Source organism: Schistocerca americana, chromosome 1 (assembly GCF_021461395.2).
Source record: "Schistocerca americana isolate TAMUIC-IGC-003095 chromosome 1, iqSchAmer2.1, whole genome shotgun sequence".
Taxonomy (NCBI): Eukaryota; Metazoa; Arthropoda; class Insecta; order Orthoptera; family Acrididae; genus Schistocerca; species Schistocerca americana.
In genome coordinates, this window is record NC_060119.1 from 690405245 (window position 1) to 690425369 (window position 20125).

Below are 20125 nucleotides of genomic sequence, written 5' to 3' on the forward strand. Positions count from 1 at the left end.
GTCGGTCGTCTACTGCCATAGCCCACAACGCCAAATTTCGCCGCACTGTCCTAACGGATACGCTCGGTGTATGTCCCACGTCGACTTTGGCGATTATTTCACGCAGTTTTGCTTGTCCATTGGCACTGACAACTCTACACATATGCTCCTGCTCTTGATCGTTAAGTGAACGCCGTCGGCCACTGCGTTGTCCGTGGTGAGAGGTTATGCTTAAAATTTGGTATGCTCGGAACACGTTTGACGCTGTGGATCTCGGAATACTGAATTCCTAACAATTTTTCAGATGGAATGTCCCATACATCTAGCTCTAACTACCATTCCACTCCGGCCGTAGTGTCAGAGCGGTTCTAGGCACTTCAGTCCGCAACCGCGCTGCTGCTACGGTCGCAGGTTCGAATCCTGCCTCGGGCATGGATGTATGTGATATCCTTAGGTTAGTTAGGTTCAAGTAGTTCCAAGTCTAGGGGACCGATGACCTCAGACGTTAAGTCCTATAGTGCTTAGAGCCATCTGAACCATTCTTTACCATTCCACGTTCAAAACAGCCCACATTCAAAATCTGTTAGTTTCCATCAACCGGCCATAATCACGTCGGAAATCTTTTCACGTTAATGAACTAAGTACAAATGACAGCTCCACCACTGCACTGCCACTTTGTACCTTGTGTATGCGATACCACCGCCACCTTTATATGTGCATATCGCCATCATGTATGAAACACGCGAAATACCCTCAGACTTCAAGAAGAATATAATAATTCCAATCCCAAAGAAAGCAGGTGTTGACAGATGTGAAAATTACCGAACTATCAGTTTAATAAGCCACAGCTGCAAAATACTAACACGAATTCTTTACAGACGAATGGAAAAACTAGTACTAGCCGACCTCGGGGAAGATCAGTTTGGATTTCGTACAAATACTGGAACACGTGAGGCAATACTGACCTTACGACTTATCTTAGAAGAAAGATTAAGGAAAGGCAAACCTACGTTTCTAGCATTTGTAGACTTAGAGAAAGCTTTTGACAATGTTGACTGGAATACTCTTTCAAATTCTAAAGGTGGCAGGGGTAAAATGCAGGGAGCGAAAGGCTATTTACAATTTCTACAGAAACCAGATAGCAGTTATAAGAGTCGAGGGGCACGAAAGGGAAGCAGTGGTTGGGAAGGGTGTAAGACAGGGTTGTAGCCTCTCCCCGATGTTATTCAATCTGTATATTGAGCAAGCAGTAAAGGAAACAAATGAAAAATTCGGAGTAGGTATTAAAATCCATGGAGAAGAAATAAAAACTTTGAGGTTCGCCGATTACATTGTAATTCTGTCAGAGATAGCAAAGGAATTGGAAGAGCAGTTGAATGGAATGGACAGTGTCTTGAGAGGAGTATATAAGATGAACATCAACAAAAGCAAAACGAGGATAATGGAATGTGGTAGAATTAAGTCGGGTGATGCTGAGGGAATTAGATTAGGAAATGAGACACTTAAAGTACTAAAGGAGTTTCGCTATTTGGGGAGCAAAATAACTGATGATGGTCGAAGTAGAGAGGATATAAAATGTAGACTGGCAATGGCAAGGAAAGCGTTTCTGAAGAAGAGAAATTTGTTAACATCGAGTATACATTTAAGTGTCAGGAAGTCTTTTCTGAAAGTATTTGTATGGAGTGTAGCCATGTATGGAAGTGAAACATGGACGATAAATAGTTTGGACAAGAAGAGAATTGAAGCTTTCGAAATGTGGTGCTACAGAAGAATCCTGAAGATTAGATGGGTAGATCACATAACTAATGAGGAAGTATTGAATAGGATTGGGGAGAAGAGAAGTTTGTGGCACAACTTGACGAGAAGAAGGGATCGGTTGGTAGGACATGTTCTGAGGCATCAAGGGATCACCAATTTAGTATTGGAGGGCAGCGTGGAGGGTAAAAATCGTAGAGGGAGGCCAAGAGATGAATACACTAAGCAGATTCAGAGGGATGTAGGTTGCAGTAGGTACTGGGAGATGAAGAACCTTGCACAGGATAGAGTAGCATGGAGAGCTGCATCAAACCAGTCTCAGGACTGAAGACCACAACAACAACAACAATCGCCATCTCGTGACTTTTGTCATCTCACAGTATTAGTATTTACCTACCTCTAGGATAGTAAACATAGCTGTGAAGAGTAGACTACAGCTATGCAAGCATATAAATTGGAGGAGTGGGGGTGGTGACGTTGTTCTTCGCTGTTCTTTCCACCTACGTTCGATAAAGTCAATTTTGATGTTATTTTTTATTTTTGGACAATCTTTCCCCTTCTATCTACCCTTTCATCAACTTCCTGTGGTTTGTGGGTTCACGAACAGTGTCAGATTTATTGTTGGTAGCAGGTATGGTCAGCCTATGTTCGCTGCACTTCTTTTGAAAGACTTCACATTATTAAATCAAATCTGACTGTAGTGAGATGGGGTGAGAGCTTCAGTTAATAATCGTTAGTTTAAGATGTATTTTGAATAGTCAGCTTTTGAACTTATATCATTATGTCATTAATTTTCCTCATTAACCTAACCCTCTCTCTTCATACATTAACAACAGTTACATCTAATATCCACAACGATACGCTTTACATGTTCCACCCATTCGTTTTGTGAGGTAACTCTATCGAATTCTCCGCTCTTTTTGTGAGTTTAAGTTCGAATGTAAGCACTCAATCTGTAGTTAACCGATTCCATTAGACATAAAGCTGTTTGTTCGTCATTATTCAAATTTTCATGTCATAAAAGTTGGTTTGCCTGTGACATACATAGCAGACTATCTCGGCTAGAAGATAAAATTGTGTGAAACGCTCCGACTCTTTTTACATTAGCAGTTTTACAATCGGCATTTCACAAGAAAGTGTGGGTCACATTATTGCTTTGTTTGGCTGTATTGTGATTTGTGTTTTGGATTTTGGCTGTCTTTTTGGAAAGTTTAGCCCTAATCTCCTCCTTTATTTTTGGAAATTACGCCCGTAATTAATAACACTTATTCAAAATCAGAACCAGCTCTCATTAGCAGGTAAATAACAGGTTTTTGTGGCGGACGGCTTCCGTGGACTAAACCCACCAAGCCTCGTACTGAGCACATCTCAGGTTTTCTTTTTCTTTCTTTAAAAACGTTTTGGGGATACTGAGGTACGTCAGTCAGAGGACATGGCCAAAATACTTAAGTTCAGAAAACTGGTTTTTCTTGAAATTGATGAGTTAATTAATATTAACTAGTTAAAACATCGATGAAAGTGCATAAGTTTCACAATACTTTCCCTTGACGAAATCCTTCAGATTTGTACTCTACTAATTAAATGGAATTATTTGACATACATAGTAACCAAATACTGTTCAGATTTTGTTTTGGCTTTTTATGGAGATGTTTTTAACGTTTCAGCCCTTCCAACGCAGTGTGAGCCTAATTAAATCAGTATGTCATAAACATGATTTGTAAGCGAACAGAACCGCCAGTCCGTGATGATTCCCAAATTCTATTCTGATTTACTGAATCTTGCTTAGTCTTGGCCTTTAGAATAAATTGAAATAGTATAAAACATCATCCGAACCTAAATCCCTTTCTAACCTTGATGAATGGCTTGATTGGCAGTATAACAGTGACAAGAGAAGCAACCATTATAAAATAAACGGCCTCTATTTAACGTGGGGCGCTATGGGCAAATTTGGCAGTGACAGGAGCCATGGGGTGAGGGGGAGGGGGGGGGGGGTGATTGATTTGACAGTTTGAGGTGCCATTAGTGTTCGACCAACGGTATTATAGCAGCACTAATGATGGACATATTCGAATGCATTCGATATATATTTCTATTTGTTCTGAGTGCTGATAGTAAGCAAAAATTATCTAACATTTTGTTTGTTTTTCAAACCTCAATATCATTTCAGGCCTCAACTGAAGCCGTGGACCGGCAACGCTTGACAGAACTACATTACGTGAGGTGAGTACATCGAACAGACTTATAAATATGGGTCTCTACTGCTGGCACCTCGATTATATGCCAGAAAATAAATACAGGTAGATTTCTTTGATCACCACAGTGTCCGTCAGTATTCGATGATTATGCAGAAAGTGTTCCCAGGAACATAGACAGGAAGAAACAATAGTTGGAGGAAAGAGTTATCCATGCAGTTAGAGAAGTTAGCGTGTTTGTGAACGTGTCCATTAGAAGAATAAAGCACTTATCAAAGGACCAACATATGTTTCGTTGTGCCAGAGAAGTCATTCACCTGGGACTGGAAACAAGAGTGACATCCATAGGAACCTCCTTATCACTATGAGTAACTTGAACGAATAGGAGGAATTTCTCCTGGTATAAAAAAATACAAGCGATGTGGACAAGAGTGTTGTGGGTCAGCACAATACTTACGCTGTGCATTAGTCATATGAATGACCCTTCGCAAAGCCTACAGATTTTATAATAACGTTCAGTGCTTACTGCTGCATCTCTGAGTAAGAAGCCAAGACTCTTCTGTGCCCTGTAACCCACATCGATCCGCAACAACGTGCTCTGCCTGAAGCAGTTCTTGCATGAATATTCAATACGACGACACGATTGACTTCTTCTTTTTTTCCGGAGTAAGATGAGCAGTTCACGACTTCTGCTTATTTGCCAACGCTAAGTGAACAGTCTGTGATGATCAAATGCGAGAGCTGATCGCCGTCACCAAAGTGTTGCTGCAGAAATGTCAGTGCTGTTCCACGTGTTTACTTTTCTGTCCAGCTATCAGAGACTTCGTCACCGACATGACACACAATTCCCGAGACAACTGGCGACTCAAGGTAAGTTACAGCTACAAAAATCATCGTATACCTTGACGCAAAAAAGTTTACAACACCAAAAAAGGGTTGTGCGACATAAACGATAGTTGGTAGGTGTGTTTCTACATCTGAAAGACGATGTCTATTAAAATTTCGCGCCAATCACATAAGACTGGCGCTAATACGGGCACTATAACGATGAAAATCAGGTTTGGTTTAAACACATGCTGTACGGTCGTGGGAGTTAGATACCTTTGAGATTGGATGTGGTGAGCTGATGTCGCCAAGAATCCCTTTAAGGCGACAGAGAGACCATTATCAACACCTCACTGAGTTTGAACGAGGTCGTGTAATAGGGCTACAAGAAGCTGGATGTTCCTTCTGCGATACTGCAGAAAGACTTGGCAGGAACGTAGCCACTGTACATGATTGCTGGCAGCGGTGCTGACGAGAATGTACGGTCGCAAGAAGACCGGGCTCTGGACGGCCACGTGACGCTGCCGAGAGGGAAGACCATCGTATTCGGCGTATAGCTGAGGGGCATCGCACTACATCTGCAGCAGCAATTTGAGTAGCAATTGGCACCATAGTGACACAACGAACTGTTACAAACGGTTACTTCAAGGACAGCTCCAAGCCAGACGCCCTGTAATATGCTTTCCACTGACCCCAAACAACCGCCATTTTCGACTTCAGTGGTGTCAAGCGAGAGCTCATTGGAGAACAGGGTTGAGGCCTGTTGCGTTTTCAGATGAAAGCTGGTTCTACCTCGATGCCAATGAAAAAGTGTGTCGCTTAGAAAGAGGCCATTTTAGGACCTGCAACCAATCTGTCTGCCTGCTTGACACACTGAACCTACACCTGGAGTTATGGTCTGGGGTGCAATTTGTATGACAGCAGGAGCACTCTCGTGGTTATCCCACGCAACCTGACGGCAAATTTCTACGTCAGTCTGGTGATTTGACTTGTTGTGTGGCCATTCATGAACAGCATTCCAGGAGGTGTTTTCCAACAGGATAACGCTCGCCCACAGATCACTATTGTAACCCAACGTGCTCTACAGAATATCGACATGTTGCCTTGGCCTGCTTAGTCACCATATATGTCTCCAATCAGGCACATATGGGACATCATCGGATAACTACAGCGTCATCCACAAACAGCATTATCCGCCGCCGTATTGCCCGACCAATTGCAAAACTGACACTCGACACCTGTCCAACACAACGCATGCACGTTTGCAGGCTTGTATTCAATATTCTGGCGGTTGCATCGGTTATTAATGTACCAGCATTTCACATTTGCAATGGACTATCTCGCGCTTTCTTTAACCTATGATCTTGCAATGTTAATCACTTAAATATGTTACCTAGAAAAATGTATTCACGAAATTTGATTAATCTACTTTTTTGCTCTTGTTATCTTTACCGATACTGCTTATGCAGAGTGGCTTCTGCAATCCGTAACCATAGTACACTGACGTACATTTCGCCATGGTCGTTATTGATGATAGGTTGTCGGCCAGTGTAGATCTTGGTGACGAAAAATTGAGGACCATGACGTCATCGGCAACATGTCGTCTACTTTCTCATGTCGTTCAACTTGTGCTCTAGATAGAGCTGATGAGCGACTTCGATCCGTGTGTTTACATACGCTATTTCCGGCGGAACCTTACAGTTAGCCGGTGAAGGATTCAGTATCGTCGTTTGAAATTACAACAACAAGCGTCGAAAAGTCTCGAATACTAGAGCCGAAGCCTGGATCTCTGATGTTAGCGCATTCGTTTTCCTCAGTGTTAGACTTTTCTCTTTTGGTGTTATGGGCAATCCACTTTGTGGATACGATTTTTAACTTTCCACCTTCCCCCACAGACCCACCACTCGTCTATCCTTCGAGACTGGTCTCTTGCTAAGATGGTTTTTCTCCTACCGTATCACCTTTTCTACATACTTATTCTTTTGTAACTTGGCAGGTTCCAAATTACTTCTTTACTATTTCTACAGTCTTTATGGCAGTTACAGAAAAACTATGTTCTGTAAATATACACTTTTGAGAACGTCTTGTCATTAAAAGGTTAATGGTTGTCATCAAAATATTTCTTTTTGAGGAGCTCTTTCATTGTCTGTGGCAGTATGTGTCTTGTGAATTCCGGGTGGCAGCACGACTGTGTAAACCGAGTTTTATCGCTTCTCGACTAAACGTTCCGATGCAGACCTCGGTATCTCAGCTACAACGAAAGTCCTCTGGAATAGTTAACAACGGAGTTCGACTATTGCGTCTTACTGGTTGACTGGTACCTATAACATAATTTCTGATGCCTACAATAAATTCAGTGTTTCTCTATCGTTTCCATTTCAGAACAAAACATCTAGCACTGTAACTGATAGGATATAACTCTTATGGTACCTTCCCGTGGGTGTCTACCACCATGTTACGTTCAGGTTCTCTCCGGTAACGCATTCTGACAGAAAACATGTCAACGATGTCGACAAGTTGTGGATGCACCCTTCAGCGCAGATCTTGCTGTCGCAAAGACGGCATACGCTGGAGAGGGGGTGGAGGATGAAATAGGACCACATAATGTGATTTACGTAAATACTCACGTAAGTCGCTAACCTAAAGGATTAGTTGTGCAGCGTTGCCTAGACAAATTGTTAACAGGTAATTCAACATACACTGTCTCACAAAAAAAGTGAAGCACACAGAACCCGGAGAAAGAAACCAAATGAAACTTCACTGATTGATGTGCATATGACGATATTTCGGTGATTACAAAATCAAGTAAAATTTACAAAGAACTTATCGGAATGAGTCCGCTTATCAGTATAACGCTGCAATCCGCCTGGCACGCATGTATTCACCGATTTGGTTGAGAATTGTTTCATCAAACCGTTGTATCCTCTCCTGAGTGTAGCTGACCCACAACTGTCGTATCTGATCCTTGATATTCTAGATACTGGTGCGGGAAACAGTTGCCGTCCAAACAGTTATAACCTGTGCTCTATTTGAGACACACTTGGGAATTTGGTGGCGACGGGAGTACCTCAGCATCACACACAGTTCATGGTGCGGACGAGCAGTGTCCTGTTGAAAACTGGCACCATGATACTGTCGCTTGAAAAGTAATACATGAGGACGCAGGACCATGACGCCCTGTTGAGCCATCAGAATTCCCTCAGTCACTACCAGTCGTGGCCCGAACTCACACCTCATGGCTCCCAACACCATGACACCACGACGGTACGAGTTACAACACCGTGCCTCTCCAAAACACTGGAAGAACGGGACCTCTCCCAAGCCGACGATGATGATCTGGGGTAGTGTAAAACTGTGATTCATCGCTAAAGACAACGTGAAGCTATTCACCAGCTGTCCGTGCTTCCCAGTCACGACACCATTCCAAGGGCAGAGGTTTGTGTTGTTGTGTAAACTGCAGGCTACGCTTCGAACGGTAATTCCGTACTGTGGCTGTTGCTAGTCTCCCATCAATGGTGCACGGAGTCTATTATTCGTTTTCGAACGCCAGGTGCTGATGTAAAGGCTTACAACGTGCTTGGTTCTCAGTACAATGATGCTCCGTTGCGGAGATCAGACGTGGTCGACCGGATCCTTGGCAACGTGTACGTCTGTCCTCTGTTCCCAAGCAGTCCAACATCAGGCCTTGTCACATCCGAATGCCCCACAAATCTGGTTACTGCACGATTTGGTCAGCTGGCAAAACGGACTCACAATGAGGCCTCTTTCAAACTCTGTGAGGTGCTGATTACACAGTCTGACACTTGGACACAGCATCTCTGTGTTATTCACAGTGATCCCTCGACATCTGATGGTGTTCATGCTCCTTATACAGGATAAGGTGACCTAAATACGATACAAAATTGAAAAATTAATCTGTCTTTTGAAGGAAAACGATGAATAATTAGGAAAAATAGTAATTATTAGAGAGTTTAAGCTGATTTAAGTTGACACTGTATTTAATACTTTAAAATATGATACAGCTCGTTCAAAATATGATACACATGTGATATTGTTATGTACACTGAAGACAGAAAATGAGTTAGAGAACACAAAAAAACGATATATATATATATAACTAGGGTTTTTCTGCGGGGGTATTTCTAGGATATTTACGGCATGAAATGTACGTCAGAGAGAACTGCAGAAATTTCTTTACTCCGTTTTTCCTATTTTTAATATTATAAAGTCCATCAGCAAGGGTAGGAACTGTTTACAGTTATTCTTAATATGTTGAAACTAATACAACAATATGGGATACACTAAAGATAATCACTACCTTATATTTTTCATGAAGATCACAAGGACATTTAAACACAGAGCAGATTTCTCGTTTGATATTTCCCACTCCAGTGGCAGCATGACGAATTACTGGTTTCCCTATCACATTTCTCTTATTAATAACAGAAATATCTTTTCATTTGTCTGGAAAACTGTTTTGTCCTTGTGCTCAGAAGTAAGAGACATAGCTCCTAGGTCATAGTCCAGTGTTTTTTGTAACGTGCGGACATATCTGTAGCTCTATGAATTCCTCTTTCCTCCTCAAAATTTAGCGGAGATATAATCTCCTCCACCCACATGCGCTAAATAAGTCATTACAATAGGATCTAACGTGGACTATCCAAAGGAATCGACATCATCCTTGCTGTTGTAACTCTTCAAAGAGGTGCTGGAAACAGATTTGCCTGCTCAGTTTCCTCTCTTTTTTGTACACTTGTAACAGTTTCGCTCACAGGCATAGCTTTCTGCCTCTCCTGCTTTCGGTCTGCTCCTTTTTTGTTTGGAGGCTTTTCTGTTTCTGCAATGAGTTTAGTGCTGGGAGTGTGGTTTCCGGCAGTTGTGTTGTTGGCATATGGAAAGAGTGGTAACCCGCGGTACGCCGCTGTGTGGTTGGTGGTTGGGTTGTAGGCGATAGTGTATCACTTTTGGGAATCTACAGTATAATACCGGGTGATCAAAAAGTCAGTATAAATTTGAAAACTGAATAAAATGGCTCTGAGCACTATGGGACTCAACTGCTGTGGTTATCAGTCCCCTAGAACTTAGAACTACTTAAACCTAACTAACCTAAGGACATCACACACATCCATGCCCAAGGCAGGATTCGAACCTGCGACCGTAGCAGTCGCACGGTTCCGGACTGCGCGCCTAGAACCGCGAGACCACAGCGGCCGGCAACTGAATAAATCACGGAATAACGCAGATAGAGAGGTACAAATTGACACACATGCTTGGAATGACATGGGGTTTTATTATAAACAAAAAATACAAAAGTTCAAAAAATGTCCGACAGATGGCGCTTCATCTGATCAGAACAGCAATAATTAGCATAACAAAGTAAGACAAAGCAAAGATGATGTTCTTTACAGGAAATGCTCAACATGTCCACCATCATTCCTCAACAATAGCTGTAGTCGAGGAATAATGTTGTGAACAGCACTGTAAACCATGTCCGGAGTTATGGTGAAGCATTGGCGTCAGATGTTGTCTTTCAGCATCCCTAGAGATGTCTGTCGATCACGATACACTTGCGACTTTAGGTAACCCCAATGCCAATAATAGCACGGACTGGGGACCTCGGAGGTCAAGCATGACGAAAGTGGCGGCTGAGCACGCGATCATCGCCAAACGACGCGCGCAAGAGATCTTTCACGCATGTAACAATATGGGGTGGAGCGCCATCCTGCATAAACATCGTACGTCCCAACAGGTGTTTATCAGTCAGGCTGGGGATGATGCGATTCTTTAACATATCGGTGTACCTCTCACCCGTCACGGTAGCAGTTTTGTTGTCCAGCGCCATCTGTCGGTCATTTTGTGAACTTTGTATTTTTTATGTTCTAATAAAACCCCATGTCATTCCAAGAATGTGTGTCAATTTTTACTTCTCTATCCACATGATTCCGTGGTTTATTGAGTTTTCAAATTTATACTGACTTTTTGTTCACCCGGTATTTTGGAATGGAGCGTTTCATATTTAAGGATTATATTGACTGCCTAAAATTATTTCCATGTAATAAATGTAACAAAATGAATAACTCGGTAGACACAGAACAATTTTCTGTGTATGTAACACAAATTTGGTGGGTAATTAGTCAATACATGCTTAAGTGTGGGAAATATTCTAGAGCTGTGTGCATGTTTATTTTCAGTCTGAAAGTGCTGTTCGTTAAAATGTAACTCAAAACTGAAATTTCTAACGGAAAAACAAATTATGACTAAGTATTCCTAATTAACTGTAGCAATATTTGTGATAGGTATGATTTTCTTATGAACAGACTGGGTGTATCATTTTTTGGACAGTTTCGGCTGTATCAATTTTAGGACAGCTTATCCTACCCTAACAGGCCTGGTAACAATACTGAATATGAAGAACATTAATACACTCTGGTAGCCGTTTTAGCTGTCACGGAGAACTGCAACAGTAATCATTTACGCACCTGCCAATGGCTTTTACATGTACGATGTCACATTGATATCCAACCATGCTTGACATTTTTGTCAGGCAGCGTGTAAGAACATTTGTTGTTCAGACATGGGGATCTAAACCTATACTTTCTTGTAACCTTAGGAAATTGGAAATTTGTGGCAAGTACCTATGAGACCAAATTGCTGAGGTCATCGATCCCTAGGCTTACACACTATTTAATCTAACTTAAAATAACTTACGCTAAGGACAACACGCGCACACCCATACCCGAGGGAGGACTCGAACCTCCGACGGGGGAGCCGTGCAAACCGTTGCATGGCGCCCTAGCCCAGGCGGCTACCCCGCGCGGCTCTAACCTTAGGGTACAAAAGCTAAGGTAGCACTATTGATGTACAGCCCTAGCTACATACGCACTTGAAATGTGTATTACATCTACTAATCTAATACTTTGACGTGTCCCAAACATTTTTCTAAGAACCTCTCTCGTCAGGATCCTTGGAAAAAATTGTTCGAAACATTGATATAAGTACAACTGCATGGGGCTGAAAACAGAAGCTTTTATGCTAATGGCAGAATTTTGCCAGAGCAAGAGCGAGTCTTTGGTTAGCGATACACAACCGTGGCTCACCTGTAAGGAGCGTCCACGGCATCCAAGCTTTTTCTTCTTCTTCTTGTGCAGCAGGCCAAATGTGCGGCCCTCGCCTGGGTCCCCACTGTACTGTGGTGCGCTCAGCACGAGCTCTGCCACCAGCAGTGCCACCAGCACACCAGCCCACAACACCTGCAACAATCACACATGTGCATCAAGTTAGCGCTGGCATCTGCAGTAACGCCCTACAGAGTTGTACGAGGGGCGTTCAGAAAGTAAGCTCCGATCGGTCGCGAAATGGAAACGACTTTGAAAATCCGATAAAGCTTTTCACAGATGTGTTGGGTAGTGTCTCTAGTATAACCCCAGTTAGCATCACGTCGCTCTTCTCATTCCTGAGCTCGCAGTGAGTGCGTAAAGATGTCTAGAAAATAGTGTCTGCCGCCAAGTACGAGGGCCTGGTGAGAAATTTCGCCTGAAGCTATGCAGCTAACATTACATAACTGTCGTGCTGTTTCTTCTTCAAGACAATTCTCAGCCGCATTCTGCAGGGGCAATGAAGATGCTCCTGCATCGTTTTCAAATGGAAATGTGAGATTACCCACAATACAGTCCGCAATTGTCTCCCCCTGAGTTTCATCTCTGGTCACATGAACCGCTGTCTTTGAAGACAACATTTTGACACAGACAACGAGGTGTAGGCCAGCGTGGAGAATTGGCGGAAAGCACTGGCGGCTGCCTTCTATGATGAGGCTATTGAAAAGTTGGTACAACGCTATGACTAAAGTCTAAGTCAGAACGGCGACTACGTAGAGAAGTAGCTGAAAGGTGTAGCTAATTGTTACAAGTAAAACATTTTTGATGTTCACTGTGGTTTCAATTTGGCAATCAATCGGAGCTTACTTTCTGAACAGGCCTCGTAGATATGAGCGATGCGCTCCTGAACTGCTTCAACAAGCCAGATCCTTCCAAGGAGTGAGCGATCAGTGATTTGGAAAAAGGAGCAGTGGCTCACCTAATTCAAAGTGTCTGGTGACAGTAGTGAGCATGACGAAGATTCTGCGAGAGGCTGCTGCAACAGAAATGGTTCAAATGGCTCTGAGCACTATGGGACTTAACATCTGTGGTCATCAGTCCCCTAGAACTTAGAACTACTTAAACCTAACTAACCTAAGGACATCACACACATCCATACCCGAGGCAGGATTCGAATCTGCGACCGTAGCAGTCGCGCGGTTGCTGCAACAGAGACCCATGTTCCACACCGGAGGAAACATTTCTGAAGCCGCAAAAAAAACGAGCTATTGACAATATGCCTGTATGGTCTTCCAAATCTTGCTGATGTGTGCAGCTATTCTCAACCGTGAAAAGCATAGAAAAGGAAGAAAGATCTGTTCTTCAGAGCACTACATTAACGCAGAAAATACTTTCCCACTTGATGTGGGGTGCAAATGGCAACTGTTTGCAACAATGATGTCGAGGAAGTCAACATGAACGATTTGACATAAGACACTTATGGTCTATTAAGTCAAGAAACTACCTCAAACTAGCCTACAAAAACTACCTAAGCTACAATGTATGTGCGTCACGTGAGGTTTTCAATATTCTCTTGCTCTTTTTGCGCAAACTGTTAGTAATTAATAATATTAACAAAATAGATGACTAATCCCTCTGCTTAATTGCTCAAAAAATGAAAACCAAAAAAGGTATGAGAAATAATTTGCAGTTCCACATTTTTTACAATGGTAGGAGGAAATGCTATGAATGACATACTAGATGTCCTGAGTGGGGGGAGGGTGATGAGTGTTAGGTTTGTACGATTTTCTTGAATCACTCGGAAAACGCGACCTCTAGCCAAAACATATCCCAGTATGAAATTAAACTAAATTACATTTCCTACAAAAAAGATACTATTCATTTTTTTCTCTAGAACTAATAGCTTGCACAAAAAGAGTGAATGAATACTGAAAATCTCATGTGACACCGACGAGCTCTAGCTTAGGTAGTTTTTATAGGCCAATTTGAAGCAATTTCCCGACTTGATAGACCATAAATGTGCTATGTTATATTTTTTGTCTCAGCTTCCCCTCCACTACTGTGGAACATTGTAAACAGTTAGAAAAGATTTGAATAGAAAATCTCAAATTTATATGAATCCAATAAATGTTAGAGAGAGTTGTTACTTCTCATTCTTTGAAAGAGCATCACAGTTGGAATGTGATATCAGCTATGATGTGAGCTTCATGAGCAGTGATCTTCAGCCACTGCTTGAGTAGAGTGGATCATGAAGCCATTCAGAAGTCATTTCCCTCTCAACAGCTCACTGGCTGGACCACCTCATCACCTGATCTGAGTCACTGGCTGCCCTAGCTCACTGTCTGACCAGCTCCCTTTCTTGACTAAGCATATCTCCATCCGACATTGGTTCTTGTGCATGTCTTTCTCTTTATAATAATAATGGTTTATATTTATATAATTACTTTTTACATATATGATGTGCATGTATATATTTATTTATTTACTTATTTATTTAACCTGATAGATTACTGCCTTCAGGATTCCTCTTACATTGGACCAGGGTTTTATATGTAGTTTCAGTACTTATTAAACCACAACTACTTAAAAAATTATAATAGTTTTAATATGACATGTCTCCTTCTTCTTCCTGTATGTATTAAGCATTTGTTTATTACACCCTCTAGGTCGAAGCTGTTGACCTTTATATTTTTCCTTCGATCTTCTTAAAGATCTTCTGCCAACTGGGTAATAATTCATCATTAGTTCTGGTATTCTGTCGTCTTCGATTCTTGTGACATAGTCTTTGCAGTTGTTCCTATGATCCTTGATCTGCTCATTTGAGCTTTTTACTCCCAGTTCTTTTTATGCAAGTATACACCCTCCTGTCGGATAGTGTGTGCCCAACTACTCTTCTAAAGAGTCACATCTCCAGTGCCTGTAATTTTTTTCATTTCTTTTTGTTACTCTCCACGATTCACTTAAATACTTCCAACTGTCGTAGTTGGCACTGACCTCGTTTTGTAGAATTTAGGTAGAGTTTCCCTCCTTACTTTAGTTCTTAGGGTTCCATAGATTGTTCTGTTAATGTAACACAAAGTTTCTGCTCTCTTTTGTATGGCTGTTTCTGTTATGAGTGTGGTAGTATTCCCTAATTCGAATGAGTACTCTTCCTATTTTCTGATCATTTATTACTATTTTTCTGAGAATTTGTCTCTGGCCTCTGAAAGAGATAACTTCTGGTTTCTATGGAGGTACCAACAAATTATACATCAGCTGTTGTAGATAAAATATGAACAGTCGTTTGGAGTGTGTTCTCAGCTCCAAGGAAATCATGAATCGTGTCATGTGGCAATTGTCGAACTAGACAAATATATATCTGAGGCTTATTTGTCTATAAACAGCGATCCCTTAAACTGGCGGTAAACTAAAAAACTGCAGTACTCAACGCTATATCAATTGATTCTGAAAATATTATGTATCCCAGCTACATCAGTGGTCCGTGCAAGGCAAAAAAAAAAAAAAAAAAAAAAAAAAGAAAAAAAAAAAAAACTGGCGTACTTCGAATATAATAGGTCCAATTTTATTTATAAATCATAATATTGATTAAATTTTCGTTCTTGGATACGTATATGGTCCTACTGATTGAAAATGATGACTGTATATACTTACATTAATTACATTCATAACACTTATGAACACAGAACAAGAATCGGTCTTAATTTTGTAATTTTCCCACTTGATAAAAAATATTAAGAATTTTTTGTAATACTTTTAATTTTTACAGTAGACGAAATGTAGAATGTTTAAAACTCAAAACTACTGGGATGCAACATAAACTTATCACTCCTTTTTCTATGTCCTCTTAAAACAGGAGCAGATAAGATAAAGTTGTGGTACAGTAAACTGAATTAAATAAGCGGGGTGTCTTCGTTCCCTTTATTTTTGTGAGTGAGTCACGAAAAAGAGCTAATTCATTCTACTGAGTAAGTGGATCTGGACTGATCTCTGAGAAGAACGGTTTTGCCCATCTCTACAGATCTGACATAGTTCGTGTGCAGCCAAATGCTGAGAGGGAACACCTGCTTGGGCAGTTATTGGTCAAAATAGACCTAGAGTGAGCAGACAACAAAAAGTGTGGCGAAGACGAAACGGAAAATGTGAACTGGTAGTGATAGTTAAGCTCGGAACTTCTAATCTCTGCAATGAGTCTAAATCATATGTTCCAGAAAAAAATTGCATACACAGTCTGACTTCTTTGTTTAATAGAAATAGTAACACACATACAGACACACAAACACACACACACACACACACAGAACACCTATTGCCGACCTGAAGATGTTATTTATCATACAGCTACCAGTTTCGGCGTTTCAGTGCACCGTCTTCAAGCCTTAATTGACGCCGAAGGGGTTACACCATCCGTGTACAAGATTCATCTGTGATCAACATCTATAACAGGTTTTTGCAGATACCTGTAACAACGATTTTGTCTCTCCATCCACCAACTATAAACTCAACATGGTTGAGAGACAATAGCGTTGTTACAGGTAGTCTGCGAAAACCTGTTATAGACGTTGGCCAATGATGAATAATGTATACGTATGGTGTTAACCCCCTCAGCGTAAGTTAAGTCCTAAAGATGTGCACTGAAGCACCGAAACTGGAAGCCATATGATAAATAACATCGTAAGGACGGCTGTAGGTGTTCAATCTTACTACATAAGTGAACTACCGAAATCCCTCACACCTCCAATCACAAAGATGGACATCCAAAAACTTGTTAAGAGGGCTGACGTAATTTTAATGTTTGGTTCTTTAGTGTAAGTTGCTGTTACTTCCAGAAAGAGTTTAGAGTTGCCGAGTGTTAATTTGTGTTTTTCAGGAAATTGCTTCAGGAAGGAGGGAAGGAAGGTTAGTGTTTAACGCTCCAATGTGATGACGTCAGAGGAAGAGCACCAGCTCGGGTTGGGCAAGGATGGCGAAAGAAATCGGTCACGTCTTTTGCAAAAGCACTGTCTCGGTATTTGCCTTACTACGAGCAGACAGACGGCGTAGCAATGGGGTCTCCCCTATCTCCGCTGGCAGCCGACATATTCATGGAAGCCTTTGAAGCAACAGCCCTCAGTTCAGCTCCTTTACGACCACGTTGCTGGTTTAGATACGTGGACGACACGTTCGCTATATGGCCTCATGGTGAAACGGAGCTACACAAGTTCCACGAATATCTGAACAGTATGCACGGGAAGATACAGTTCACGCTGGAAGTAGAAAAGAATGGTACCATCCCGTTTCTAGACGTCGAAGTGTACAGGAGAACGGAGGGCACACTGGTGCACACAGTATATCGTAAGCCAACACATACTGACAGGTATCTGCACGCCCAATCCTACCACCACCCAGCTCAGAAGAACTCTGTCATCCGCTCTTTGGCAATCCGTGCTCAGCGCCTAAGTGATGCTCAAAACATCACACCTGAGCTCAAAAGGTTACGCACAACGTTTTTAGCCAATGGCTACAGCCATAAGTCGATAAGCACAGCCTTGTCGACCAACACAAGCAAGAAAGATAAGCAGGAAATAGACAAACTGCAGCCAACAGTACGCTTACCGTATGTGAAAAACGTCACTGACCGAATAGGCAAACACCTTCGCCGCGTTGGAGTCCAGCCTGTCTTCTATAGTGGTCGTAGGATCCAGGACGTGCTAGGCTCCACCAGGAACAAGGTGGATGCATTACACACTGCAGGCGTTTACAAGGTGGAATGCGAATGTGGAGAGACATACATCGGCGAGACTGGTAGGCCAATAGCAACGCGCATTCGGGAGCACGAGCGTTACATTCGTCTAGGGCAACACAACATATCCGCAGTGGCAGAGCATCACCATGACTGCGGAAAAGAAATAAAATTCAGCGAAGCGTGTGTGTTGGCCAAGCAGCCAATTATGACGAAACGCAAAATCAGAGAGGTCATCGAAATACTCAAACACCCTAACAACACGAACAGGGAGGATGGACTCAGGCTTGCCCCATCTTGGCTGCCAGCAATCAGAGCCCAACATACCGCACTGTCAACACGAGGCACGAGCACTACCGGCGAGTAACTGCCGCCGCGCGGCCGACTTCCAGCAGTTGGTAAACAACAGCAAACTTCTCATTCGACGGTGGCCACCAATCATGGCACATAACACAAGAGTCAATGGACAACAGAGGTCACGTTCTCCCTCCACCGCAATAACCTATTAAAATAAATTTCCTTCTTCCTTAAGTGACCAATAAACCAACTACCTTTTTAAAATTATGACGTAATGGCATGCGCAGTGAACACTAACAACAAAATATAAAGGACACTGCATAGCTAGAACACACCATTAGACCCAGAAGAAGGCCGCTGCAATCGTGGCCGAAACGTTGGCTTTTCTATAGCAGCAGTATTTTTTACATTATGACGCGGCACCAAACCCAGAAAACTTTTATGTCAACATAATTCCTGTTCCCATCATTAGGAGTCCTCCTCGATATCGGTCGCTTTCCACAATGTTTGGGTCTCGAAATCGTGTTCCACGTGCCCTCCACATGCAAATCCGTACTAAATCGGGACTCATCTGTGAAAAGAACATTGGCCCACTGTTCGACCGTCCGGGTGGCATGTTGTCGGCTCAACTCTAGACGTTCCCCTCTGTGAAGAGCCGCCAGAGGTAAACAGACAGCAGGTCTCCAATAATAAAGGCCACTCTGTCGAAGTCTTCTACGCACCGTTTGTCTCGATACAACACGTCCAGGTGATGCTTCGATGTCAGTTGCCAGTTGTAGTGCAGTATTAAGGCGGTACCGTCGTGCCCTTACAGCCAAACAACAGTCCTCTCTTTCTGATGCCACACGTGGTCGGCCCTGTCCTGGTCTCTGGGAAACAGTTTCGATCGCTATGATGTCGCCTCATCCGAGAAACACGTTAAGTCATAGGGCCTCATCAGTTGGCGACTCTCCTGCTTCCATTCCCGCTATGGCCCTCCACACCAGAGAGTCTGCAGGCGTCTTCTCTGTGCCACACTGCACTGTCTATGACTGTACACAGCGATTGTGGATGTGGGACCACCCTGCAAACACTAATGAGCCGGTGGGTTTCTGGCGCCAGGCGATATAGATTCTTACTTCCATCTTTGATCGTTGTCCCTGTGCCTTCTTCTCTTTGCGTCTTTGAGGGAGGCTATTTATGGTGGCAAGTCGAGAGAGCGGGCCCGCGCATGAGCCGTGTCAGTCTGTGACGTGACTTGCTTTCGGTGTTGTCGTTGTGGAGTGTTGGCGACACCATGTCACGTGGCACGGCCGTATGCCGTGAGGACCAGTTGAGTTGGAGCAACGAAGAAGCATGGGCCGCTGCCGGAAAGTATTTAAGTTGTGTTGACACGGCTGGCCTTTGGCGACGAGGATTTGCTAATACCTCGAGAGCTACGTGGATGGATGGCGTGTGAATTTCACATGCAGAAGAAACAATTAATCGTCAAGCTTTTGTGATGGGTTCTTCTATATATAGTGAATATTATTGTGTACTTAAGGACTATTGACTGTTGCAGTTGCTCGTGCTAGTGGCCAGCAAAACATTCACTGCAGTAGTGCCATGAAATTATGTTACTAAAGTTGCTAGAAATAGCGCTTCGCATTTGTAAGTTTGGATTTGGTGCTTAGTGGCACGCTGAAGGTAGCTGGTTCACTTGAATGTCATTTCTTAATTTAGTTATAGATTTAGACTTTTCTGGTTTTACGAATTAGTGGTGGTTGTTGTTTCTTAATAATTTCTTGTGTGTATGAAAGCCAAGTGGCCATGATAAATATAGGTCACATTGTTTTATGGTCGGATAGAGGCCGTGTGTATTTTGGTCTGTGGCCGTAGGGGCCGTGCTTATTGCATTAGCGACGTGCTGAAGTGACATTAGTTTTCTATTGCAATTTCAAATACCTATCTGAAGGTTGATTGTCACGTTAGGTACTGCACATTTGATTTATGTGGTGTCAGCCATTCAGCAAACACAGATTATCTTGTAAGGTGGACCTTAAGTCATTGGGTGTGGACTGACACATCTTTTCACGTAGTATCTAGATACATTATTGGATCAAAGGAAACTAAGCTCCTTTATTCTGTTCATTGGTTAACTTGTAATATGTTTATATTAAGGTATTGCTTATATATATATATATATATATATATATATATATATATATATATATATATATATTTGTGTAACATATATACTACAGCGTGTCTTCCGCTCAGGTTTTACTGTTTTCAGGAACGTGTAT

The 20125-nt window shown here is 42.3% G+C and overlaps 1 protein-coding gene across 1 annotated transcript in view; it reads right to left on the reverse strand.

The window, feature by feature from the left end:
* LOC124549810 (glycine-rich RNA-binding protein 10-like) overlaps window positions 1-20125 on the reverse strand; it is an 80468-nt gene that overhangs the window by 9315 nt on the left and 51028 nt on the right. Inside the window, exon 2 of the mRNA XM_047125269.1 lies at window positions 11849-12001. Coding sequence (XP_046981225.1) covers window positions 11849-12001 — 153 coding nt within the window. The remainder of the gene's footprint in view (window positions 1-11848; window positions 12002-20125) is intronic.